The sequence below is a fragment of the Podarcis melisellensis genome (assembly GCF_964234715.1).
Source record: "Podarcis melisellensis genome assembly, chromosome: 16".
NCBI lineage: Eukaryota > Metazoa > Chordata > Lepidosauria > Squamata > Lacertidae > Podarcis > Podarcis melisellensis.
This window is the reverse complement of record NC_138533.1, coordinates 29226098-29254051: the sequence shown is the minus strand read 5'-3', so window position 1 is coordinate 29254051 and position 27954 is coordinate 29226098. Positions and strand designations below refer to the sequence as shown.

Sequence of the window (27954 nt, the reverse complement as noted above, 5' to 3'; positions counted from 1 at the left end):
AAGGCTGTCAGCAGCTACTAGAGGTAAAGGCTGTCAACAGCTACTAGACACAGTGGCTTTGCTCTGCCTCTATGCTTGGATTCAGATTGCGTCAGTTGTTGGAAACTGCAGGAGGGGAGAGTGCTGTTTCACTAAAGACTTGCTTTCCGGCTTCCTGCATGCATCTGGTTGGCCACTGTGAGAACAGGATGCTGGGTTCCAGAAGACTTTCCTAAAGCCATAGACGGCTCTAAAGTCATAGAAGCTGCTTTAGAATGCTTTGGACCATGGGCCCATTTAGCTCAGCATTGTCAGCATTGACTAACAGTAGCTCTCCAAGGTTTCAGACAGAGAATTTTTCCTAGCCCGACTTGGAGATGCCTGGGATTGAACCTGTGACCTTCGGCATCCAGAGCAGATGTTTTGCCACTGAGCTATGGCTTTTCTGCAAAAGTGTTAGTGCAAATCTGGCCTCCGTCTCCAGCTATAAAGCAGCCTTTCTATGAGTGGAACATGCCTTCCCCATTCGTAGGGCACTGTTGCATCCAGCCCGATGTTCTGTTTCGGCAAAATGCAAATACAGAGAGCTGCTATTGTACTGGAATGACAATTATACTGCACTCTGGGTAACTCTCTTGCTGTGTTTCTTCTTTCTCTTCCCCCACCTTCCTGCCACACACACACACAACTCTGATTCCCCTTTGTTTTTAGATTCTAAGCCCCTTGGGCTATGATCAAACTTGTTTATTCTAAAGTACCATGTGTATAATATGGCACCAATTAAATAAATTGCATTCACATAACTGAAACAAATATCATTCATGTAACTTAATGCTTGGTTCAGAGGATCTGTTGGAGGTACTCAGTACCATAAGGTGTGATCTCTTATTTGACTTTGTATCCCACTTGGTTCAAAACAACTGTACTGTCAATTGGTGCAGTGTGCTAGGTATGTTTAAAGGAGAGGGATTTGTCTATAGTGCCACCCAGCTTAAGGAGGTTCAACACATGCCAACTTCAGGCCATCTTCTTTGCCATTTTCATCCAACATTTTAAAACTAACTTTACAGCCTCTGCCAGCTTTTCAGTTACCTAAATCATTGGGTTTTCTCAGTGGTTGTGTTGTACACTGTCCCGGAATCGGTTGGAAGTGGTATAGACATCTTAAAAGCATGATTTCCTGTTGCTTTTCTAAAAATAAAAGAGTGACACCTGCCATCAGTCATGTGCTGAAATGATGCCTGCTTTCAGAAGAAATTTCAAAAGTCACACTCAGTGCCAGATCGCTGTTTGGCTTGGACTGTGCCGCAGCATGGCAGAACATCAACTGGTGGTTTGGATGGCAGGGAGACATTTGGTATCGAATTCACTTTGTGTACAACTTAGTACATTGTGGGAAGAGGCTCCGAGTCATGTGATTTTGTTCCTCTTACTGTTTTTCAGGGAAGCCGATATTTTCAGTTGACATTCATCCAGATGGGACCAAGTTTGCAACTGGAGGGCAAGGTATGTTCACAGATTATATCCTCTAGAGAAAACTCTGTTTCCAAGTTGATTACTGGTTACCTTGAAAATGAATCAGGGGATCATGTTTTTTCAATGCAGTACCAGACAGTTGGGGACGCAGGTGGCGCTGTGGGTTAAAGCCTCAGCGCCTAGGACTTGCCGATCGAAAGGTTGGCGGTTCGAATCCCTGCGGCGGGGTGCGCTCCCGCTGCTCGGTCCCAGCGCCTGCCAACCTAGCAGTTCGAAAGCACCTCAAAGTGCAAGTAGATAAATAGGGACCGCTTACCAGCGGGAAGGTAAACGGCGTTTCCGTGTGCGGCTCTGGCTCGCCAGATGCAGCTTTGTCACGCTGGCCATGTGACCCGGAAGTGTCTCTGGACAGCGCTGGCCCCTGGCCTCTTAAGTGAGATGGGCGCACAACCCCAGAGTCTGTCAAGACTGGCCCGTACGGGCAGGGGTACCTTTAGCTTTACCTTTTACCAGACAGTTGCATGTGGGGCTGATTGCATGGTAACCATCGCAAACCATACATCTTTTTTTTATTTTGATGCAGAGGCGGAAGGTAAAACTGCATAAGCCATTTCTCGTAAAACTGATCTACCCTCCTTTCATGCACGCAGAAGTAACGAACCACAGTTTGTGGCTGAACGTTACGTCTGAACCAGTAATCTGCTTCATTTGGACCATGATTGTTAAGCCAAGGTGTGTTCTTGGCTTTTGTTGGCATGAGACAACCCCTGATCCTCAGCTTGGGTGTAAAGGTGTGATGTGGTTCATGGTTTGCTGCTCTCACTTGTGCAATAGGAGAAGCAAAACGCGAGAGATCTTTGCATTTGGGCTAAACTATGGTTTAGCATGAGGTCCAAACCATAAATGAGACTTGCTGTAAATCTTTCAACACTCATATTTTCTGTAAAGGTAAAGGGACCCCTGACCGTTAGGTCCAGTCGTGACCGACTCTGGGGTTGCGGCGCTCATCTCGCTTTATTGGCCGAGGGAGCCGGCGTACAGCTTCTGGGTCATGTGGCCAGCATGACTAAGCTGCTTCTGGCGAACCAGAGCAGCGCACGGAAACGCCGTTTACCTTCCCACCGGAGCGGTACCTATTTATCTACTTGCACTTTGACGCACTTCCGAACTGCTAGGTTGGCAGGAGCAGGGACCGAGCAACGGGAGCTCACCCTGTCGCGGGGAATCGAACCGCCGACCTTCTGATCGGCAAGTCCTAGGCTCTGTGGTTTAACCCACAGCGCCACCCGCGTCCCTCATATTTTCTGTAGGATGTCCAATATAACATATTAGGACATTTCTTCCTTAAATTACCGTACAGTCAGGTTTCCCTTGTTCTGTTGAATAGCGTTGCTGTTGAGATATGACAGGCGGTCACAGTCTGTACTTTCCAGGAACAATGGAAAACGTTTTTGTTCCAACAGGCTTTCCCAGCTGCCTAAACGTCTCCTTGCCATGAGTGTGTCTATTTGGCATTGTTTTAGTTTTGTATAATTGTATCAGTTGTGTTTTTGTGTGTGGTGACTGCCTTGAGATTATTGTGTGAAAGGTGATTAATAAGTGAATGACAATGATAATTCATTGCTGTTTGACACCAGTTCAGAGCTAGTTCAGATCTTTGGCTCCTGTTGATACTGTCTTTCACATGGGGAGGAGGGGATGGAGTGCACAAATTACCGTATTTTTCGCAGCATAGGACGCACCGGACAATAGGACGCACCTTGTTTTAAAGGGGGGAGAACAAGGGAAAAAATTTCTTCTGCTCTCTGCCCAGCGCCCCTTCAGCAAAGCGGCAGGAAGCGCTGCACAGAGAGTGGGAGAATTTCCCCCCTCTTGTTTTCCCGCTCTAAAACAAGGTCTGTTTAAGGTGTGTTCAGGCGGCTACCTTGGAAGCCTGGAGAGCGCACCGACCCCTCTTGCTCTCCAGGCTTCAGGTTCCTTTCAACCTGCTCTTTGGGGCTGGCGGGGGAAAGCCCACCACCAGCCCCAAAGAGCAGGTCAGGGAGCAGCGGAAAGGCACAGCGGAGAGGCTGCTGCCATAGTCATGCGTCACTTCTCCAGCCGGGAGAGGGTCGCGGGGGGCTGCTTTAGCTCCGCGCACGCTCTCCTGGCTGGAGAGGTGACGCGCGGCTATGGAGGCTCCTGCCATAGCCGCACGTCACCTCTCCAGCTGGGAGATGGCCGCGGGGCTATGGTGTCTTCGCTCCATAGGACGCACACACATTTCCCCTTCATTTTTGAAAGGGAAAAAGTGCGTCCTATAGAGCGAAAAATACGGTATAATGTGACGGGTGTTTCCCCCTGTTCTATGATTCTTTGCCTCCCCACTTAAAAGAGATGAAATAGTCACAGATAACATGCAAATGGCCATTTCACTTATCCAATATAAATTGAAGGGGATGGCAGCATTTCAATGGGGACAAAACCTGATACCTTCCCAGCCACACTAGAGATCCAGTTAGGCTTTTTCATGCATCACACGGAATGTGGGTACACTGTATATATGTGTTTGTTTGAAAGCTGCGCTTACTTGTTCATTTGTACAGCTCAGCTAGCATGTAAGGATACCTGCAGACCATTCAATTGCCAGTGGTTACACGTGAATAAATGTTCAGTCCAACTGTTGCGTATAAAGATTGTGTGCTTGTTGAATTATGTGTTTTTGTGTGTCTGTGGGCTGTGCAAATCCTGTAAGAAAAGGAAACAGACAACGGAATGTTATTAAAGCACACATTTTAAAATCACAACAAGCAACACATGCTTGTTATACAACTAATATCGTTCAGGTTCTTCTCTCCCAAACATTTCTTTTTCTTGTCAAATTTTCAAATTAAAAAGTAATAATTTATTATTAGTATCATTGCTGATGCTATTTTAACTGTCCTTTTCTACTGCTTGGAGTTACATGGTTTTAAAACTACAGAAATAATTAAAAATCTATAACTTCACCATAGAAAAGAACAGAAACAAGAACTGGCAGCAATGTACCAGTAACTGCTAGATCATCATCACAATACAGCTTTGCCTCATATAGATAGACCTTCTCCACACACAAGTTTCCCCTGCCACAATGAAGGGCATTTTGTTAGCTTACATTCATCTTGACATTGCTCAGCGTAGTTTAAAATGTGTAACTTAATAACAGTCTATAACTGGTTTCCTTTCTTTGCTTTATTTACATTGGCCGGCTCAACCCCATTTCTGTTAATCAAATCAACAATGCAAGCAAAGCTTGTTGCTGTTTCTGAAGAGTGACATTTGATAATCTGACTAAACCGTCTTGGCCATTTCCCTTTCTTAGGTTATAAGTTTGAATAATCATTCTAGCTATTTGTCTCCATATGATCCTGCTTTGTTGTTTTGATTTCCTCCTGGAATCCAACCTGCAGTTACACAATCCCTTAAATCTGGTCGATTTTAGCAAATCTGGTGCATCTGTATGCTGTGGGCTGGACTGCAACTTTTGCTTTTTCGTAGACAGTTTAGTGTCCCAGTGGCAAGGGCAAATTAGCTGAATATATTTTGTTTGTTTTTTAAAAAAAATATATTTATTAAGGTTTTATAAAAAGGAAAAGACATAACATTAGGGATACAGTTTGAAAAAATATGCAAAAATGTAATAGTAAAAGGGTGAAAGACCAAAGTTATATTATGTCAAAAGTAAATAATCTGTTAAGGGTGTCTAAATATAAGGAGGAAAGATTGGAGACATAATAGAATGATTTTAATAATTAGAAATGAGTTTTGAAAGAGGGTAAGGATTTGCGGTATCTGATTGAGTAAAGAGGAACACAAAAAAGGGAGGCGTGAGGAAGTCAAGAAAGTAAGTTAATTAAGTATGATTTTAAAAGCTGGAGTTTTTATTTTTATTTTTGTCCGGTGGAATTTTGTTTTTCCTGTACCTAGTTTTTCAGAGCTGTTTTATGTGTATTTTTGATTATGTTCTGTTTTTCTTATTTTTTTTTTGGTTGTTATGTTTTAGCTGAATATATTTTGAATGGGAATGCATGGGATAGCTCAGCTGGTAGAGCATGAGACTCTTAATCTCAGGGTTATGGGTTTGAGCCCCATGTTGGGCAAAAGAAACCTGCTTTTCAGGGAGGTTAGAATAGATGAGCCTTGTGGTCCCTTCCATCTCTACAATTCTATGATTCAGCCTTTCTGAATTCTGTGGTTCTATGAAACACCACTTGGGTGCCAAAGAGCTGTAGGCTGTAATCCAGGGGTGCCCAGACTTTTTTCAAAGAGGGCCAGATTTGATTAACATGCGTGATGGCCGACCAAAGTTTTTTAACCATTTCCCATCAAAGTTGTTGAGCTTCTTTAAGGATTTAATCCCAAAGTTGTTCAGCTCTTTTTAGGATTTTACCCCTATTAAATCAACCGGCGGGTCAGATTAGGACTTTGCACATGCCTGCTGTAATCCTATATACCGTATTTTTCGCTCTATAAGACGCACCAGACCACAAGACGCACCTAGTTTTTGGAGGAGGAAAACAAGAAAAAATATATTCTGAATCTCAGAAGCCAGAACAGCAAGAGGGATTGCTGCGCAGTGGAAGCAGCAATCCCTCTTGCTGTTCTGGCTTCTGGGATAGCGGCGCAGCCTGCATTCGCTCCATAAGACGCACACACATTTCCCCTTACTTTTTAGGAGGGAAAAAGTGAGTCTTATAGAGCAAAAAATACGGTAGTTTTACTTGGAAATAAGTCCCATTGGACTCAGTGGTGCTTCCAGCCAGTGGCCTTCAACCAGTCAAGACTTGAGACCCACCTCTGACCTCCAAGCTCCAACATAGGACCCATCGGATTTATAGCTGGTAGCGTTATAGTAATGCATATTATTAAATCCTAAAATGGCAATTCACAGAGCAATAGACATAGTGTTACTTCTGCATCACTACTGAATGAAAACGAATCCTGCAGTGTGGCAAGAGAAACGCATGAGCATGCAGTAGCTCAGAAATATGTATTTTATTTTATTTCTTAAATGGCTCCTGCCTTCCTCCTCCTACATTGCAGCACTCGTGGAAATTGATAAAATGAGCATTTTGGCCGGCGAATGCGTCCTGGTACAGATAAGCATGTAGTCCTCCTTTGGTCTGCTCAGCCGAAGCTGGAATCCAACATGGCGGCAACAGCTTTGCTGCGGACCACCTGGTGTGGCCTTGTGACCCATCTCTGGGTCCCAACTCAGGCTGAAGACCTATGTCCTGAGCAGATTTTCTGTGTGCTCTATCTAAAGCAGCAAGTGCAAGTATTTACTCTTGTGCAATGGAATTTACCTCCCACCCTCTTGTTCCCCCCCCCCAAAAAAAATCAGTTCTGGGTTTCCCCTCTCCCCCCCCCCAACCCTCTGGAGCAGATTGGAGAGGAGGGTGCAGAGTGGGCTTGGGGGAGTTTTGCTGTGCAAATGTAAACGGAACTCTCTAGTTGGAATCCACCCACCCCACAGTGTTGCACTGTCAGTCTTTCTCTATTTGATCATCATCATCATCATGGCTGCATGCAGGTAACGAAAGTACTCTCTGTGGAAACACCAGCGCTTTTTTGTAAAACAGTATGTTGATTTCTCTTTGTCCTTAGGACAGGATTCTGGGAAGGTTGTGATATGGAACATGGCTCCCGTCCTCAAAGAGGAAGACGAAAAGAACGAGAATGTACCCAAGATGCTCTGTCAGATGGACAATCATTTAGGTATTGTAGAACAGGGGAGGGCGGACTTCAGGTGTGTGGGATCCAGGAGAGCTCCAACATCCACCAGGGTGGTTAGGTACAAGAGGCATACGGTGGTACCTCAGTATACGAACGGGATCCGTTCCGGAGCCCCGTTCGCATCCTGAATGGAACGTAAGATGTGACGGGGCATCTGCACGTGCACGGGGCGCGTTTTGCCACTTCCGCGCATGCGCGTGACGTCATTTTGAGCGTCTGCGCATGCGCGAGCGGTGAAACCCGGAAGTAACGCGGTCCGTTACTTCCGGGTTGCCGCCGAGTGCAACCCGAAAGTGCTCAATCTGAAGCACATTCAACCCGAGATATGACAGTACTGTAAGGATTAAAGGATTTTGAGACCTGGAATTTGTTTGGCTGCTTTTTAGTACGGTACCAGAAATGGACAGAGCTCACAATTCTTCAGCAGAGAAATCCACTTCTGGTTTACCCTTCACCCCCCAGCTCTTGTAATTTCGGACGTATAATTTAAAGGGGCCAGGGCCGGAATTTTGTTCTTTAATAATTGATAGTCAGAAATCCTTGACCACTTACTGAAAATTGCCCAGAGATATAACACTACATCTCTTATCTACCTTCTATCTATCCCTCCTGGGGACTTACATTTCCATTTCGGTGCTGGTTGGTCAGTAAAGTGCAAGGAATGGCATGGAGTAGTGTTCTTCAACGTTGGGTCCCCATCATCTTTCAACTCCCATCATCTTTCACAATTGGCTAAGCTGGCCAGGGATGATGGGAGTTGTAGTCCAACAACACAAGGGACACTACATGGTTCTGGTGTAGAGAACCATGGGCCTTAATTGTATATCAGAGGAGTATAGACTTTGAAAACTGCTTTGAATGTTACACTAAGCCATGGTTTGGTGTTAAGGAATGACCCATCTTCTTGCATGCTCCCCGCCCTGCTTGTTCCACATTTTAGAAATACCTCTCTGATGTCTGAGTGGGTTGTACTATAATGCCAGATGGTACCCATTCTCAACTGCACCATTTTTTAAAGGACCTTAAGTTATGCCACTGAAATATTTGCTCGGTGACCCATTCATTTTAAAGGAGAACAGAAGGCTGTCAAGACTTAGGTGCTCATACACACCACCACCTCCAATATGACCCTGCCCAAGTTGTGAGATCAACATCCATGGCCTTGCCGTTTATCCACCACCAGAACATGTATGTGGGTAGGCAATCGCATTTCCTTCCCTCTTCATTCATGGTTAGCTCCCCCTCGACTTGTACTGTTTGATGGGTGCAGCTCCCACCGGTGGGACAGAAACACAATCTGTTTCTGCAGCTGAGATCCAGTGCATGAACACTGCAGAAAGATAAAGATGCCATTACGATTATCAGAAGCATACAGAGAGAATTGCGAAGGGTGTGAACCCAGTAAAAATACTGTGAACTATTCTGACATGCCTCGATATAAAAATCCACCTTCTTTCCGTTTGTGTGTGTTTCTTCCATGTTAGCATGTGTGAACTGTGTACGATGGTCAAACAATGGCATGTATCTGGCTTCCGGGGGAGACGACAAGCTGATCATGATTTGGAAGAGAGCTGCGTAAGTGTGCTCCCCGCCCCAAATTTACATCTTTCCTTGTTCTCTGAACATTTGTTGAATTATTCCTTGTTTCTTATCTCCAGAGTTGTGTAAACACTTTCTAGAATACACAAAGCTAATTTTTGGTCCAGGCTTTCCCTGACCCACGAGGTTGCACCCTGACTTATGTCTCTTAATCCCTTGAATTCCAGTTTTACTTGCTTTTACGGTCGTACCTCTGAAGTTGAACGCCTTGCGAGTTGAACGTTTTGGCTCCCGAACGCCACAAACCTGGAAGTGAGTGTTCCGGTTTGTAAACGTTCTTTTGGAACCCAAATGTCCAACGCAGGTTCCGTGGCTTCCGATTGGCTGCAGAAGCTTCCTGCAGCCAATCGGAAGCCGCGCCTTGGTTTCTGAACATTTTGGAAGTTGAACGGACTTCCGGAACAGATTCCGTTTGACTTCTGAGGTACGACTGTACATATTTTTATAATGGTTTTGTTTCTTTTAGGTTTGTATTTTTGTTCCAATGAATGTTTTTTTTTCTATTGTACAGAGTCTACACTGCTTAGAGATTTATTTTATTAAAAAATAATGTGGTTAGGTATTTTTGTTCCAATGAATGTTTTTTTTTCCTATTGTACAGAGTCTACACTGCTTAGAGATTTATTTTATTAAAAAATAATGTGGTTAGGTTTTTGAATAAAATGAAGAAATTAAATAAATACAGGTTCCCTATTAAAAGTCTCCTCTAAATGTGGGGTGGGGTGAGGTTTTTGTCTGCTAAAGTTCATTTCAACTGTTGTGGTAGTTCACAAAGGAAATCTGCCGTGTGGTTGCTTTTGGTAACTCTTGTTCCCGTCTTCCATAGGTACATTGGGCCGAGCACAGTGTTTGGTTCCAGTAGTAAACTTGCTAACGTAGAACAGTGGAGGTGTCTCTCAATCCTTCGAAGCCATTCGGGGGGTAAGTGTGTCTGAAACACTGGAAGGTGCTCACTGTGCATTACTTGATCTCTCAACCCATCCCAAAGTTCAATCCCCGTTATCTGGTCTGCTTTAGATAGATGCTATTTGGCACCCAGTAGAATGGTCAGCAGGGACGCAGGGGGCGCTGTGGGTTAAACCACAGAGCCTAGGACTTGCCGATCAGAAGGTCGGCGGTTCGAATCCCCGTGACGGGGTGAGCTCCTGTTGCTCGGTCCCTGCTCCTGCCAACCTAGCTGTTTGAAAGCACGTCAAAGTGCAAGTAGATAAATAGGTACCGCTCCAGCGGGAAGGTAAACGGCGTTTCCGTGCGCTGCTCTGGTTCGCCAGAAGCGGCTTAGTCATGCTGGCCACATGACCTGGAAGCTGTACGCCAGCTCCCTCAGCCAATAAAGCGAGATGAGCGCCGCAACCCCAGAGTCAGCCACGACTGGACCTAATGGTCAGGGGTCCCTTTACCTAGAATGGTCAGTGTTGCTTTCCATTGCACTGCTCTGTGCAGTTATTTACATCCTCACTTAACAGGTGGCCGGCTAGATAAAAGGCAGCAAATAGCAAGAGTCATACCCTATGAGCTCATCACATAGTCATTACCGCACTTAACACACACCCCTATTTTGGGGTACTCCCAATTTCAAAAGATGTCGAGCTTTTTTGGGGGGGAGGATTGGAGTTGGAGGATTGCCCAGAGTTGTTCAGCTTTCTTGGGGGGGGGGGCGATGCAGTAAATCACTAACCCGACAGTTAAAATCGCTCGCTGACCATTGCTCGCGTCTGCAACAAGCAGACGGCTGTGAATTTCCGTTCTCTGAACTCAAAGGGAGCTGTTAAGTGGATGGGTGGCTAGTTTTCTGTTTCCCCTGAGAAATGGTTCACATAAGGTGTGCGTTTGTTTGTTTTTTGTATCCCCTACAGATGTCATGGATGTGGCATGGTCTCCTCATGATGCATGGCTGGCCTCTTGTAGTGTGGATAACACTGTTGTCATCTGGAATGCTGTCAAATTCCCAGGTATAACGCAGAGTTCTGACTATCAAGAGGTAATGATTTTGTTTCGCGGGGGCTGCCGCTCAATATGGCAAACCTTTTTGAACAAAACAAACCAGAGGCTGTTCTTTGGTTTTTGAACGTTTTGGAAGTTGAACAGACTTCCGGAATGGATTCCATTCCACTTCCAAGTTACAAATGTATGTTAGAGTGGGATTTTCCACTGGTGGCAGATGACAAAAACTGTGACACCATGAGACCGGTGTAAAACCAAATGAAACAAAGGTTTTATTTCAAAACAACAAACAGCAAAGCTTGTGGGTGTTTTTCCTGCAGATTCTTTCATATCTCGTAGCTGCATTTGTATGCAAGCGTCCTTTAAAAACAACAGTAACTACTGTGAATTCAGCATGATTGAATACCAGCTTGTACCAAGACGTTGTCAGGCTTCAGTAGCATTTTAAAGCTCTCTCAGCTTTATCCAGTTAAATCGTTCTCGAAAAAGTCAGCATGTCTTTTTTTAATTTAAAAAAATCTTGTTATCTCTTTGCTGCATGCAGAAATTCTGGCCACTCTGAAGGGACATTCTGGCTTAGTTAAGGGGCTCACCTGGGACCCAGTTGGGAAATATATTGCGTCGCAAGCCGATGACCGAAGCTTGAAGGTGTGGCGTACCATGGACTGGCAGCTAGAAACCAGCATCACCAAACCGTTTGATGAGGTGCGTGTTGTGTTAGCCATTTCAACAACTCATCCCATGAACAAACATAACTGCAGGTGTGGGGTAGCTTTTTTAGCACAGGGGCTGCATTCCTTTCCAGGTTGGAGGGGCACAGGCCATTGATGGGCAGGGCTGGAGGAAGAAGTGGGAGGAGCAATAAATGTACAGGTGTGCCCCGCAAGACGAACGCCTCGCAAGACGGAAAACCCGCTAGACGAAAGGGTTTTCCGTTTTGGAGGCGCTTCGCAAAACGAATTTCCCTATGGGGTTGCTTCGCAAGACGAAAAAATCTTGCGAGTCCCCGCGGGGTTTTTTCGCTCCCCCCCCCTTTTCCTAAGCCGCTAAGCCGCTTAACATCTGATCTGCTGATAAGCCGCTTAACAGCTGATCGCTAGAAGCCGCTAGACCGCTGTAGCGCTAATCCGCTAAGCTGTCAATGGGCTTGCTTCGCAAGACGAAAAAACCGCTAGACGAAGAGAATCGCGGAACGGATTATTTTCGTCTTGCGAGGCACCACTGTAATTTTAAACCTTTGTACAAGAGATGTCTTTCAAGACCTCCACAAGGGACTACCATATTTTTCGTTCTATAAGACGCACCAGACCACAAGGCGCACCTAGTTTTTGGAGGAGGAAAACAAGAAGAAAAATATTCTGAATCTCAGAAGCCAGAACAGCAAGAGGGATCACTGCGAAGTGAAAGCAGCAATCCCTCTTGCTGTTCTGGCTTCTGGGATAGCTGCGCAGCCTGCATTTGCTCCATAAGATGCACACACATTTCCCCTTACTTTTTAGGAGGGAAAAAGTGAGCCTTGTAGAGCAAAACGTACGGTATTTATCTGTCCCTTATGCATATTCAACCCCTAGCTTCAGATTAAGATGTCAGGGCTCCCAGGTTTGCAGTTCTGACTCGCAGGACAAATGCAAACTGTTGTTTGGCGGTCCACATCCTGCAATCCAGGGGGAGGAGGAAATTACAATCTGCAAAGAGAAGTGGGCAAGTGTGAGCCATCTGAGACAGGACTTTGCGCCAAACATCCAGGGCCCCACTCAGCCAATTAAGTAGAACGGCCCCCAAACATAGCAGAGTAATTGAAGTAATACACATTGGCCCCTAAAGATGTACATCTGTTTAATCTCACATAGTCAAACCTCGGTTATCAAACGTAGTCCTTTCCAGAAGACAGTTTGACTTCCGAAACGTTCATCAACCAAGGCACGGCTTCCGATTGGTTGCAAGAGCTTCTTGCACTCAAGCGGAAGCCGTGTCAGACATTCGGGTTCTGAAAAACGTTCGAAAACTGGAACATTTACTTCCGTGTTTTTGGCGTTCGGGTTCTGAAAAACGTTGGAAAATGGAGCCGTTCGAGAACCGAGGTTTGACTAAAAGCACCTAGCTGAACTCCTGCTTCCTGGCCTGTTCTTGATCTGAGCTGAGCCGTAGCAGCTGATTGGTTTTGCCTTCTTCAGTCAGGTGCCTTTGAAATGAGCAGGTGCCATCATTTCCAAACTGAGCACCTTGTGCTGTTTTGGTCCATATATATTTGGGTGCATGTGGCTGTTCTGTCTCCCACATATAGCTTAGGAATTCAGTGTCTGTTCTCCCCAATTACTGCATTCTGAAACTGGGGGTTCACGTAGTACAGTGGTGCCTCGCAAGACGAAAAACCTGCTAGATGAATGGGTTTTCTGTTTTTCGATGCGCTTCGCAAGACAAATTTCCCTATGGGCTTGCTTCGCAAGACGAAAACGTCTTGCGAGTCTTGCGATTTTTTTTGCTTCTCCCCCCCTTTTTCTAAGCCACTAAGCCGCTAATAGCCACTAAGCCGCTAAGCCTTTAATAGCCACTAAGCCGCTAATAGGGTTGCTTCGCAAGACGAAAAAATCGATAGACGAAGAGACTCGCGGAACGGATTATTTTCGTCTTGCGAGGCACCACTGTATAGGCTTAAGACAGTTGCAAATCATAACTTCTGTGCCCAACTGAAAACATAAGAACATATAGGGAGCCTCCTGGAAAAGGCTAATGGCCATTCTAGTCCAGCACCCTGTTCTCACAGTGGCCAAGCAAATGCTTGCTAGCAGGACCTGAATGCAACAGCAACAACTGGTATTCAGAGGCGGACTGCCTCCAACCGTGAAGGTAGAATGCAGCACCCCCAGGTAGTAGCCATTGGCAGCCTTATCCTCCTGGAAGCCAAAGTGGTTGGGTGACATGGGCACCTGTGAGTGCCATCCCAGATGATGCCAGTGACAGATAATACGTGTTGAATCTGGTTACAGATAAGGGTGTCATTTATTATCCATGAACATTGGGCAAAATTGATGGTCAGTCCCTTCTGCGGCCTGATTTTACTTTTCAGTGTGGAGGAACGACCCATGTTTTACGTCTCAGCTGGTCACCCGACGGACACTATCTCGTCTCTGCTCATGCCATGAATAATTCTGGTCCCACGGCACAGATCATTGAGCGAGACGGGTGGAAGACCAACATGGATTTTGTTGGCCATCGCAAAGCAGTGACAGTGGTGGTAGGTTCATTTATTTAAAAGCGTTTATGAACTGAGATATATTGATACACACACACACATATATATTTACATATACATATGCGCGCATGCACACACACACACACACACACACATACCTCCTGCCAACCTAGCAGTTCGAAAGCACGTCAAAGTGCAAGTACATAAATAGGTACCTCTCCGGTGGGAAGGTAAACGGCGTTTCCGTGTGCTGATCTGGTTTGCCAGAAGCGGCTTAGTCATGCTGGCCACATGACCCGGAAGCTGTACGCCGGCTCCCTCGGCCTGTAAAGCGAGTTGAGCGCTGCAACCCCAGAGTTGGTTATGACTAGATCTAATGTTCAGGGGTCCCTTTACCTTTACACACATATACATGTATAGATACATACACAGAGAGTGGTACCTTGGTTCTCAAACTTAATCCGTTCCGGAAGTCCATTCCAAAACCAAAGCGTTCCAAAACCAAGGCATGCTTTAGAAAGTAATCAGAATGGAGTAATCCGTTCCAGATTTTTAAAAACAACCCCTAAAACAGCAATTTAACATGAATTTTACTATCTAACGAGACCATTGATCCATAAAATGAAAGCAATAAACAATGTACTGCAGTCACACAATAAATCAGCAAGCTGAACTGGGTTCCACTCAGGCACAAAAACAAAACAAAAAGAGCCACAAAAACCCAAAATACCGTATTTTTTGCCCCATAGGACGCACCGGCCCATAGGACGCACCAAGTTTTTTTTGGGGGGAAATAAAGAAAAAAAAAATTATTTTCCCCCCAGGCGCTTGTGGGGCCGGCAGTGGGGAGAAGCGCTCTTCTCCCCGCCGCCCGCCTGCAGACCAGGTCCGGGAACAGCGGGAAGACGCGCTGCGCCTCCCCGCTGTCCCCAGAGTTTGCGGGGCTGGCGGCGGGGAGAAGCACGCGTCTCCCCGTCGTCAGCCTCCAAACCACATAGGGAGACAGCGGGATGGCGGCGTTCTGCCTCCCCGCTGTCCCCCGACCTTGTGGGGCTGGCGCTGCGGCTCTCCTGAAGCCTGGAGAGCGAGAGGGGTCAGTGCGCACCGACCCCTCTCGCTCTCCAGGCTTCAGCGAAAGCCTGCATTCGCCACATAGGACGCATACACATTTCCCCTTCATTTTTGGAGGGGAAAAAGTGCGTCCTATAGGGGGAAAAATATGGTAAATAGCAAAAACAGGTGGACCCCAGTGTAACACTCAAAACGGAAGTATGGCTCTCAGATTGGAAGCGTAACACTCAAAATGGAGCACATTCAGCTTCTGAAAAAAGTTCGCAAACCAGAACCCTTACTTCCGGGTTTGCTGTGTTTGAGTTACAAGTTGTTTGAGTACCAAGATGTTTGAGAACCAAGGTACCACTTTATTAAAAAACTAAGCAATGTACTGCATCAAAAACAAACAATGTTATTAAACTAAAAATAAAACATAAAAGCATATAGAAATAAATAAAAACAGGAATGCAGGACATTCAAACAAATGAAGATAGGGCTTGATCTTACCAGTCAGGCAAAAAGCTACACCTTTACAAGATACCTGAAGCAGGTGATAAGCTGCTACCTTGTGCGTATGGCGGGGGAAGGTTGTCCTATAGTGCAGGAACAATAGCAGAACATGGCCATTTTCAGGCCAGTGCCCTGTTATTTCTTTAAGGTGTGGCACCACCCCTAGAATTTCCCCAAATGGTCTAAATTACTCCCTGTCCTGATTGTAGACAGAAGTGAAGCAGAACCGAAGAGACAATTGTTCTTATTTTAGGTAATTATTAAGCCAGGTCTTGCATGGGGTGGCTGGCGGGGGGAGGATAATAGTAGCGTAGGCTTCAGGAACAAAAAAGTGATAAATGTGCTTATTTTAGCTATTTATTAAGGTCTTGAAGGAGAGGAAGAGGGAGCCAAAAGAGCTTTTTTTCGTTTTCTTTTTCTTGCAATAATTGTATTTCATTGCAGTCATCCCAGAAATACACAGAATAGGCATGTTCGGAGAGATTTATATAATTCTTTGTTTGGGTCATGCCTGACATACAAGTTTTAGCGAGGACCAAAAATACCTGCTCGGTCCTCCTTTGCACCTTAGCTCGGCTTCTTTAAGCAAATTAATTTTTAAGAGGACCCTCTGGTTGTTTCCCCTTCCCTTTTCTAGAAATTCAATCCAAAAATCTTCAAAAAGAAGCAGAAGAATGGGAGCTCAACCAAATCTAGCCACCCTTATTGCTGCTGTGCTGTCGGCAGCAAAGACCGGTCTCTTTCTGTCTGGGTAAGTAAGTCTTCTGTTCTAGCTGACATGGCCCAGCTCAGGCTGAGGTAGACATGTGTATCTTGATCAGTGGGCCCCACTCTGGTTCTGCCTTTTAGGACAGGTGTATGAACTTAATCGAATCGTGCATAGGAGCAGCTGGTTGTAAGCCGGCTGCACAGAGTGCTGATTGGCTAGTCTTTGCGACCATCATGAAGCCACCTTTCTCCCGCCTTCCTGTCAGGCTGCTAGAGTGCTGACTGGCTGGCCCTTGTGGAAATCACAATACCGCCACCAACCACCCTGTTGTGGCTGTTTAAAGAAAGCTTAAATGATACTGAATTAGCTGGTTGATAAGCTCTAAATTATTTATGGTAAGGTCTAAATTATGGTTACCAGATGTTTTTCAATGAATCCAGGGACAATTTTTTGGTTTTTTTGAAGCTGAGTAGCAACAGGGAGTCAGTAGTGGGGATGGTGCGGCAAAAGACCCTGGGCCCAAGCACACATGCGTATTGTATAAAAAGGTGCAAAGCCCTTCTTTTGCACCCTGTGAAACATAAATGCGCAGTTTTTAAAAAACCGGGCAACGGCGCGCCACCCACCCGTGACTCCCAAGCCTCCCCATCTCCTGCCCCCTCCCTCCCTTTGTTTTGACAGATAGGGGAGGCACAGGAGTCGTGGGCAGGTGGCCGTTGCCCAGTAGGGGCACAAGGCACATGGTTTCTCTGCCAGACCAGGTGCAGACAGGGCGTCAGTAGTGGGGATGGTGAGGCAAAAGACCCTGGGCCCAAGCACACATGCATATTGTATAAAGGTGCAAAGGCCTTCTTTCGCTCCCTGTGAAACATAAATGCACAGTTTTTTTAAAAATTGGGTAACGGCTACCCACCCACGACTCCTAAGCCTCCCCTGATCAGTCAAAACAAAGGGGGAAAGGGCAGGAGATCTGTACCGCCGGACATCCCTAGTTCCCTTTCGGCGGTGGCGATAGTCAGCAGCCCAGAGCCAGCCTGGTAGCGCAGTTGGCTCTGGCTGGCTTCAGGAGCTGCTCGCGGCCGTGGCACCCGCCATTTTTCCTCTCCGGCAGTCCCCACATGAAGTGTTGCGCACAAGACACATCATATGGGGACTTCCGGAGAGGAAAAATGGTGCGCGCCACGAGCAGCTCCTGAAGCCAGCCAGAGCCAACTGCGCTACCAGGCTGGCTCCGGGCTGCTGAGGCTGCCGTTGCCACATTTCCCTGGGACAGATTTGCAAATCGGGGGACATTCCGGGGACGGAATTTGTCCAGGGACAGATTTGCAAATCTAGGGACTGTCCCCGGAAATCGGGGACGTCTGGTAACCCTAGTCTAAATAATTTTTTTATTGGATGAATATGCTAAGTTCCTGAAAGAGAACATGGGCGGTGGCAGGGAACAAATTTCTCTTAGTGGTAGAAGGGATGTAATTCCGTTAGAGAGCTTCTGCCTTGCAAGCAGAAGATCGCAGCTTCGATCCCCAGCATTGCCAGGCAGGGCTGGGAGAGACCCCTGCTTGGAAACCCCGTAGAGCCACTGCCGGTCAGTGTGGACTATACTGAGGTAGACTGGCCAGTGGTCAGACTCAGTATCAGGGCCGTCTTAAGCATATCCGGCGCCGTGGTGCAAAGATTCCTCCGGCGCTCCACCCCGTTTCCCAGAGTTGTCGACCTTTTCCCAAGCCTCTGTGGGGATCGCTCTCCTCCCATGGAGGCTTGGCAAGGAAGCTGCACACTCGCCAGCCATATTGTTGATGGGGCGCAGCTGGCAGGCGTGCAGGAGGGAAAGGGGAGGCCGCCGGCAAAGCCGCGCAGCTCCCCCACTCGCTGAGACGCCTCTGAGAGGCCGGTGCCCTGGCGCAACACACCAGTAAACCCAATGGAAAAGACGACTCTGCTCAATATAGGGCAGCTTCTTGTGTTCCTGTATATTTAGCAGTAAAAAAGCGAAGCTCAGGGGTTGGGGAGAGTCACAACAGTAAAACCCGTGCTTGTTCCTAGGAGTTATGTCTGTCTCTGCTAGTGTGTGGTGCATTATGGCCCAGTTGCTGTTTTACTGGGAACGTCACTTTCCCTCCCTCTCTCCTTCTAGGTCAGAGCGGCCTAACACAGAACCCGTGGGCCGCAAACTGCCTTGTCATGGAGGGAGTGAGGGAAGCAAGGCCTCGAACTAGGCTTTGGGAAGAAGGAAGGATGACTTTAGGACCCTCTCAGAGCCCTCACGCCTCCTTCCCAACACCCAGCATCTCGCTTACCCGCCTTTGGGAAGACAGCTTGAAGGCTGGGGGGGGGGGCGTGTGGTGTCAGATGTTGTTGAGGGCCACCAAAAAAGGCCTTAAGAGCCTCATGTGGCCCATAGGTTGTGCGTTGGACCACCTTACTCTAGGTTTTCCATTGTTGGGTATTCAGCTTGCATGAATTAATATGTTTCATGATCTTCCACATGTTGGTGGATCTTGGAGAATGGGATGTGAGATTTGTGTATGACAATAACCACCATGCAACTTTCTGTTGTTTAGCTGACGTGTCTGAAAAGGCCTTTGGTTGTCATACATGAGCTGTTTGACAAGTCAATCATGGACATCTCGTGGTAAGATATTATTCATTAACTACATTTTAAATTCCCCCTTTCCTCTCAAGATCAAGGTAGCGGCTACTGTTCTCATCACTTCCATTCTATCCTTGCAACAGCCTTGTGTGGTAGGTCAGGCTGAAAGAGAGTTGCCCAAGTTCAACGCATGAGCTTCATGACTTGAGTGGGGATTTGGACTTGCGCCTCCGTGGTGTTAGTCCAGTGATCTAACCACTGCACCACACTGGCTGTCAAAATATGGCTTGGATTGCGACAAAAGATATTTCCTTTGCTGTTCACTGGGAAATAGTGATCTCCCATTGGCAGCAAGCCCAGTCATTCTGCAGTTTCATTAAACTGTATCCTTGTGGTCAGCCATCAGTTCCCATTTAATTCTGTAATGTCTGGCTTCCCAAGTTTTCAGCTATTTTTTTTTAACAAAATAAAAACATTGTGGTTTACAACATATCCTTGATTTTGTCTTTTGCTTGTGGCTTTTGCCTGCGTCCCTACCATGGTGAAATGGTAGGGACGCAGGTGGCGCTGTGGGTTAAACCACAGAGCCTAGGACTTGCCAATCAGAAGGTCGCGGTTCGAATCCCCGCAACGGGGTGAGCTCCCGTTGCTCGGTCCCTGCTCCTGCCAACCTAGCAGTTCAAAAGCACCTCAAAGTGCAAGTAGATAAATAGATACCGCTCCAGCGGGAAGGTAGTTTCTGTGTGCTGCTCTGGTTCGCCAGAACTGGCTTAGTCTTGCTGGCCACATGACCCGGAAGCTGTACGCCGGCTCCCTCGGCCAATAAAGCGATATGAGCGCCGCAACCCCAGAGTCAGCCACGACTGGACCTAATGGTCAGGGGTCCCTTTACCTTTACTTTAAGGCACCATGGTGAGTGCCTTAGAAACAATAAGAAGTCTAATAGACTGCAGTGCAGTGCAAAAACAAATGGAATAAATATATGGGGCTTTGTTCAGGTTGGAAAGGCAGGTGCGGTGACTGGACTCCAAGTCATACTTGACAGTGCTCAGTTAAACTATGGAACTCCCTCACCCAGGAGGCTACGTTTATGTTCTTATGCCACATTGCAATGATACCTCCCTGCCACTTGAAGGCGCCGCAGTGCTACTTCAGTTTCAGTAAAAAGCCCGTTCCCTCGCTCCTCTTTCTGGTTGCTCCCTCTGCTGGTTTGAAATGATTAGGTGGTAAGAGAAGCAAAGCTGATGATCTGGGCCTTAATTGAGCTCAGCACGATAATAAAAGGTGTGCCTAAGCAGGAAGTGGGTGGTTAGAAAAAGTGCTTCCCTTCCCCTTTGTTTAAAAGATTTTTAGGCTGCAGATTTCAGCATTGCTTTCGGGGCGGAGTGTACAACCAGAGTAGTAATTCCCAGTGGCTTTTTTTCTGGAAAAAAGGTGGAGGAACTCACCACGAAGTTAGTTCGTTAGTTTAGTTTATAGCAGGCCCAGTTGCAGTGCCACCGCCTCCCCCCCCCAAGGTAGTGGCTAAATGTAAGATGCGATTAATAAACTCAAGCAGACAATGTTCTGGATTGGCCACAACTTTATTGATTACAGATATAGGTGGATTTTTGGCTCAGGCATTGGGTGTATATCCATTCCAGAACAAAACAAAAAGAAAAAAGAGATTATTATTTAATTTTTAAAAATTGAGGGAACTTAGTTCCACCGAGCTCCTGCTTAAAAAGCACACACACACCGGTAATACCAATAGTATAACGTAAGACCACAAATTTAGTCCCATTAAAAGGAGAGAACAACACTGTAAAATGCCCAAGAAGGTTTCGGCAAAGTAAAATGAAACCATCCATAAAACTGATAACGGCAATCAAATGAAGTCTGGCGGATGTCAGGGTAGGTTGCCATGCCTGGCTTGTTTAGTGAGCGCCCAAGTAAGTAAAGCACGTCAACATCTCCAAGGAAATCTGAGGGTTTGAATTTACATTTTATTCCTGTTTGCGTTTATTAAAAAGGAAAGGGGGGGGGAGGTTTGTTTTAAAGCAGGCTGTTTTCATTGTGAGCATCCTACTTTTTTCTATCCCACCCACCTTCCCAAGAAGCTCATTTTATTTATAAGAAATATTTACTTGCTGCTGATTCATAAAGAAAATACTGAAACAGCTTCACGACAGCTGTACATAATACCATACAATAAAAACCATATGAGAAAGGTGAAATTGGATAACTATTGTGGAAAGATGTGCTCTGAGTTGCCGGTATAAGCCTGGCTGAATAGAAAAGTTTGCAGCAGGTATTTAAAAGCTGATGCAGAAAGCACCTGCTGAGCTCCAGCGAAGGCTGGTACTGTCTGTAACACACCCAACACATTTTGCATTTGCACACCACAAGCTATCTTTCCGGAAGCTTATCTGTGGTTCTTTTCTGGCGAGTTTCCCTGTAAGCTGCTGAAGAACCTCCAGAGTCTCTGGAATATGTTTCAAAAACTGTTGGCCTGAACCTTTTTGTATCCTGGCAAAAAAGAAGACATAATATAGAAATTTGTTGTGGGAAGGAAGTATTTGAGATGGCTCAGTCTTTTCCTATTGATCTTATGAATTCTGTAATGACCATTATTTACTCATGTATGAAATACTATGGTATTGATCATCAGACAGCAGCATAGTCACTCGCCAGTTGTTCCCGCTTTCGCTTGAAATGGTGTTGTGAATGTTTGGCTGATTTGTCGGTCCGTTAGCACGCTGTTATGGTATAAAGCAACATGGACGGCCAGCTTCCATTTTTGAATAGCTGCACAGGGAATGGTGACAGCACAACATAGGGTCAGTAGGGCATGATTTGCCTGCTGCCCCATATACATAAAGCCATTCCTCTGACCACAGTTCCATGGCAATAGACTCCTTTCTTAAGGAGTGCAGCTTGTGCATGCTCTGAAGCTGAACTGTGTTAAACCAAGGCCACCTGAAGAGCACATGCAAAAAAAGGCCAGAACTTAGAGTTTCTCATCCTGCTCCCTGCTGCGGTATTTGAACACCCATTTATCTTCTGCAAGATTTTCTTCAGTGGTAGGGAAGTTAGGTCTGGGTATTCCTGTTGCCTCAATGGCATGAGAGGTTCTGCAGTGCCACTCTTCCCCGCTCCTCCAGGGTCATGTTAGAAGTTCCAGACCTGCCATGTGGAGTTTCACTCTGCTAGCGGTCAACTTTGCTGGCACGAGGAGGGGATGCAAGGAGTACTTCTCCCACTGTGCTTGGGTCTCCCCATGTTAATCCTGGCGTTGCAGGAAGGAGAAACTTCTACAGCAGCTCCCAGGATATGATGAGTACTTGGGCCCAGAAAGCATACTGCACGCTGCTTGGGTTTTTCTAAGTTGCGACGAAGTTTCTCAGGAATATCATTCAGGATGCCTGATAATTTTGCAGGCTGGTTGATGTGAGAACTTGTGTGTGTGTGTGTGTGTGTGTGTGTGTGTGTGTGTGTGTGTGTTTCTGGGTTTGCCAGCAGGTTAACTACATCCCACCAAACCGCTGCTCTTCCAGTTACATGAGCTGTTCTCTCCAGTCTAAGGTACTAATCAAAATCCTAATCTTTATCTTCCCAGGACCTTAAATGGGCTTGGCATCTTGGTGTGTTCCATGGATGGATCAGTAGCGTTTTTGGATTTTTCCCAAGACGAGCTTGGCGACCCTCTGAGCGAGGAAGAGAAGGTACCCTGCGCTATTTTGGACGGGCTTGCTAATTAAGGCTGCAGCCCTAACTTCACTTACCTTCACTTATCCCGATTGGATTCAACAGGACTTAATTCTGAGTAGACATGGTTAGAACTGTGCTGGTCAGTCACATCTTAAGGATGAGAGAACCTTTTGTTGCCAGGGCGGGGGTCATATTGGCAGTTCTAACACATCCTTTGGATCACAGCTGGGAAAATGTGGCAGGTGCACTATAAACAGGTTATGTGCATGTATTCCTGCACTCAACAGATGCCTGTTGTTTTTTTGTGTACATCCCTATGCTTTTCAAGTCTTCTTTCCTTTTTCTGCCATCATTGAAAGGGGATGTCCATTAGCTCAGCGCAGCATTCCTCAACCTGGTAGCTGGCAGATGCTTTGGACTCCCCCCATCACCCCCCACCCAGTATGGCCACTGGGCAGGGGTAATGGGTTTTGCTGTCCAAAATATCTGCAGGGCACTGGGCTGGAGAAGGCTAGCGTAGTAGGGTTGTACATGCTTTGCATGCTCAGTCTACAGAATCATTGATGTTTGAAATGCCCTCCATCGCTTCATTCAGAAGTTCTCATTTATCTCTTGCTTTTCCTTAGTCTACTCTCTTTTCGGCTCCTCTGGTCCCTCCTGTCTGCATACTCTAAACCTCTTTCTCAGAGTCCGTCTCCTGCCTTTATTTTTGCACAGCACCTGAATCATTTCTAAATAATGGTGAAAGCCGGCAGACAAATGCAGCCGGAAATAAATGAGTCAGTACAGCTGAAGGTTTCTGCATTGTTTGGATATTCAGTCCATTGCCCGAGTCCTTTGTCATTTTTGATCAAGATTCGTGCACGCAGTTTAAGCGGCTGCTTTTGTGTTCTCACCTTTGCGCCCCTTAGAGCAACATCCACCAGACCACTTATGGCAAGAGCTTGGCTATAATGACCGAGGCACACCTGTCTACTGCTATCATTGAGAATCCAGAGATGCTGAAGTACCAGCAAAGGCGGCAGCAGGTGGAAAAGAAGAGCGAAGCAGCGAGAGATGCAGCTGGCTCAGCAGCAGCGCCTAAAGTAGCAAGCATGGTGAATGGGGAGAGCTTGGAAGACATTAGGAAGGTAGGTGACTCTGATGGTGGTTCTTTTCCTTCATGTCACCTTTGCAAAAGGGGAAAGTTTGGCATCTGGCTCCTCCTTGACGCAGCACAGAAGGGTTGTTGGTGTGGTTCCCATGTGTCATTTACACAGACCTCCAGCCACTCATGCTTAGTCCTGGAGAGGCTGTGACATGGACAACTGGAGCCTTGGCGAGGCATTGAGGGATTCAGTCATTTCTTAGATCCATTTCAATCTGGGTTTAGGCCCGGTTTTGGCTCAGAAAACTGCTTTGGTGGCCCTGTATGATGACCTCTGTCGGGACAGAGGCAGGGGAAATGTGTTCCTCTTCATTCTCCTTACCTCTCAGTGGCTTTTGATATCATTGACCGTGGTATCCTACTGGAGCTGCTGTCCGAGTTAAGGGCGTGTGGTTCCTCAGGGTTCAGTTTTATCCCCAAAGTTCGAGGTTTTAAACCTTTTTGAATCCATGGCTCCCTTGACCAGCTACAGTGGTACCTCAGGTTAAGAACTTAATTCGTTCCGGAGGTCCGTTCTTAACATGAAACGGTTCTTAACCTGAGGTACCAATGGGGCCTCGTGCTGCTGCCGCACAATTTCTGTTCTTATCCTGAAGCAAAGTTCTTAACCTGAGGTACTATTTCTGGGTTAGCGGAGTCTGTAACCTGAAGCGTCTGTAACCCAAGGTACCACTGTACATTCTTTCTGCATCACCACTGTGGGGCTCAGGAGTCCAGTAATGTCACCCCTTGCCTGCAGAGCTGGCAGCCTCTCACCCTTTTTTGAACACCCTGGTGGAGTGTTCTCTCAACCTCCTGTCCTCTCCCCTCCGGACAGCCCCTGCCACTGCCCCTGGTCTCTGAGCTGCCCCCCCCCTCCGCCTCAAAGAGAGGTGCCTCCTCACACTGCCCCACAGCCACCTGGGACTTGTTTGTCCATTCCCAACAGCAAGAGCTGCCGGACTTGCTGGCTGGGCACCCTCGCCTGCATGCTTGCTTAGTCCTAGGCCGCCTTGGTTCCTAGCAACCAGCACCCCCTGGCTAGCCCCAGAGACACCATTCGCCTACAGAGTTTGCAGCCAAGGCTGCTGCAACCAACAGCTGTGCCTTTGAGAGGCAGAGACACAAGAGGGCATCAGAGGGAGGGAAGGAAAGAGGGACAGAGGCCAGTGTTGCCCACAGCACCCCTGACCATCATTCAAGGGACCCCAGGGTGCCACAGCACGCGGGTTGAAAATCACCTATGATATTTAACATCTACATGAAACTGCGGAGTGGGCTTATCCAGAGTTTTGGACTTGGGCTCTAGGAGATTCAGCAGGCGTAATCAGTGCTAACTTTCAGACAGCTCCTCAAGCCTTTTTTCATCACAATAGGCCTATTTACCTGCTCAAATTTTCATATGATGAGCCGGCTATCGTTATTATTTTGTATTCTCTTTATGGTACCTTACATTTTATTATAACTGTTTTATTGTAAAGGCCCTATGCGGCCTTATGGTTTTATATGAGTGGGAGGGGTAGGAGTATTTTAACAAACTGAATAAACAAAATGTCCAGTTTATAGACTTTTGATGCTTTGCAATAGGCCTTTATAGCAATTCCAAGCAAAAGTTCCAACAGCCATCTTTCCCCCCAACAGAATCTTTTAAAGAAACAAGTTGAGACTCGGACAGCAGATGGACGGAGAAGAATCACACCTCTCTGCATAGCTCAGCTGGATACTGGGTATGTATGTCTGTATGTGTGTGTATATATATTCCTCTCACTCTATAGGCCGAGGGAGCCGGTGTTTGTCTGCAGACAGCTTCCGAGTCATGTGACCAGCATTATTAAGCCGCTTCTGGTGAACCGGAGCAGTGCACGGAAACGCTGGAGCGGAAACGCCGTTTACCTTCCTGCCAGAGTGGTACCTATTTATCTACTTGCACTTTGACGTGCTTTCAAACTGCTAGGTGGGCAGGAGCAAGGACCGATCAATGGGAGCTCACCCCGTCGCAGGGATTCGAACCGCCAACCTTCTGATCGGCAAGCCCTAGGCTCAGTGGTTTAGACCACAGCGCCACCCGTGTCTATATCTCTCTCTACATCTATCTATCTATCTATCTATCTATCTATCTATCTATCTATCTATCTATCTATGAAATATAAAATGACAGGCTTTATATTTTCTTCCGTTGAGATTTTCTTAAATCATTTGTATACTTAAAAAGAAACCCTCATGTCTTCCTGTTGTGAAAATACTTCTATACTACTCTGCAACTTGTCTTTTGATGTATGTACTTTTTCTAAGTTATTGATGCTTCTTAAAGATTCAGGGTGAGAGTCAGCTAATGACTTATGTAAGCGGAAGCCCTGTGCAAGTTCTTCAGATAACCTAGACCTAAGCAGTTTAGGTTCTTTCAGGGTCTGCAGGCTGGTTGCCATTGCTCACACCCTGGTAACTGCCAAACCCATTGACTACTGCGGTGCACTGTACCTGGGACTACCCTTGGGAAGACTTCCTGGGAATTTCAAATTCCCTGCATGAACTGGTAGCCTCCGACTGTTTCTGACACCACAAGGGTGGGGGGCAGTTGCTACAATGGTGAAAATGGCAATGCCAAATCGAACGCAGCCATTTCTGATTGTGTGACTCAGATATGCTGAGAATCCCAGAAGGAGGTTGATGTACTCACATGCATGCAGCATAAATCTTTGTGCTGATCGAACGTGTCTCTTAGTGCTACTTTAGATACAATCTCTTCATCCTTTTCATTATATAATTCAATGCATACATTTGTGTTTAAAATGTATACACCTTCGATTATGTGGCACGTATATAATCCAGCTAATCTCTTGACTGTTGTCTGTTTGTTTCCCTCCCGAAAAACAGGGATTTTTCTACAGCTTTTTTCAATAGTATTCCTATATCTGGATCCTTAGCAGGCTCAATGATGTCAGCTTCTCAAACCAATCAGCTGATGTCATTAGATTACAATGCAACCAATATCCTCTGCACGTCTAAGCCTGCCTTAGAGCCGGTGGCAGTGAGTGTTAAACCAACCGAAGACGCAGGCAACAAAGATGGGTCAGTACGGGGCAACGGAGATCTCATCGTCTAACTTTTTGTGACTTGGGGGCTCTGTCCATGCACAGCATGTCGGTCACTCTGCGACACTTGTTAGCTATGATTTTGTGTTTCTGAATGAGCCCATCACGGCAATAACTTTCATATTGCCTCTCACTGATCCTCACTGATTTGAAAATGTGTTTGGAAAAAAAACATTCTGTGTAGTTCTAACCACGCAACAGAACGGGTGGAAAAAATCTCTCTTGGGACTATGTTAAATGGTTACAGGGAAATAGGCAGACACCACTTAACCACCGCCGTATTTTTCGCTCTATAAGACGCACCCGACCATAAGACGCACCTAGTTCTGGAGGAGGAGAACAAGAAAAAAAATGTTCTCTCCCTCTCTGCTCAGCGCCTCTCCAGCAAAGCGGGAGGAGAAACGGAAGGGGCTCTGTTCAGTGGCATAGCGTGGGTTGTCAGCACCCGGGGCAAGGCAAGTGATTTGCGCCCCCTAACCCGTGGATTTGCGCCCCCTTACCCTAACCCCCAGATGTTGCGCCCGGTGCGGCCGGCCCCCCCTGCACCTCCCACGCTACGCCACTGGCTCCGTTTCTCCTCCCGCTTCGCTGAAGGGGCGCTGCGCAGAGAGGGAAAGCTGCGCAGCGGCTCTCCAGCGAAGCGAAGCCAGGAGAGCAAGAGAGATCGATCCCTTTTGCTCTCCTGGCTTCAGCAAAAGCAACACGAAGCCTCCTGAGCACAGTGGGAGTGCTCCCACTCTGCTCAGGAGGCTTCGGGCGGCTGTCCCTGAAGCCAGGAGAGCAAGAGGGATCAGTTTGCACCAATCCCTCTTGCTCTCCTGGCTTCAGCGAAAGCTGCGCAGCCTGCATTCGCTCCATAAGACGCACACACATTTCCCCTTACTTTTTAGGAGGGGAAAAGTGCATCTTATAGAGCAAAAAATACTGTAATCATAAACTGAGGCTGTGTACGAACAATGCATTTAAAACACACAACAACAACACTCCCAAGAATTCTGGGAACAGTAGTTTGTTAAGGGTAACTCTGAAAGGTAAACTACAATCCCCAGGATTCTATTGGATAAGCCACGTGCTTTGAATGTATGGTGTGTGTGTGTGTGTGTGTGTGCAGTCTTAACTTTGTGGGATTCTCAAAAACACACACAGACCCATTAAGGGTTGCACACCTGCTTGCATCACTTGCCAACTTGATAACATTTTAAGATTGTCACAAAAATAGTCTAGGAGCATAGAAAGTTG

The 27954-nt window shown here is 46.6% G+C and overlaps 1 protein-coding gene across 1 annotated transcript in view; it reads left to right on the top strand.

Annotated features, from left to right (window-relative positions):
• Positions 1–27954, top strand: part of HIRA (histone cell cycle regulator) — a 63737-nt gene that overhangs the window by 14183 nt on the left and 21600 nt on the right. Inside the window, exons 2-14 of the mRNA XM_081893275.1 lie at positions 1423–1485; positions 7081–7191; positions 8694–8784; positions 9635–9729; positions 10665–10760; positions 11297–11457; positions 13820–13987; positions 16146–16259; positions 18779–18849; positions 22406–22511; positions 23409–23627; positions 25265–25350; positions 26498–26692. Coding sequence (XP_081749401.1) covers positions 1423–1485; positions 7081–7191; positions 8694–8784; positions 9635–9729; positions 10665–10760; positions 11297–11457; positions 13820–13987; positions 16146–16259; positions 18779–18849; positions 22406–22511; positions 23409–23627; positions 25265–25350; positions 26498–26692 — 1576 coding nt within the window. The remainder of the gene's footprint in view (positions 1–1422; positions 1486–7080; positions 7192–8693; positions 8785–9634; positions 9730–10664; positions 10761–11296; positions 11458–13819; positions 13988–16145; positions 16260–18778; positions 18850–22405; positions 22512–23408; positions 23628–25264; positions 25351–26497; positions 26693–27954) is intronic.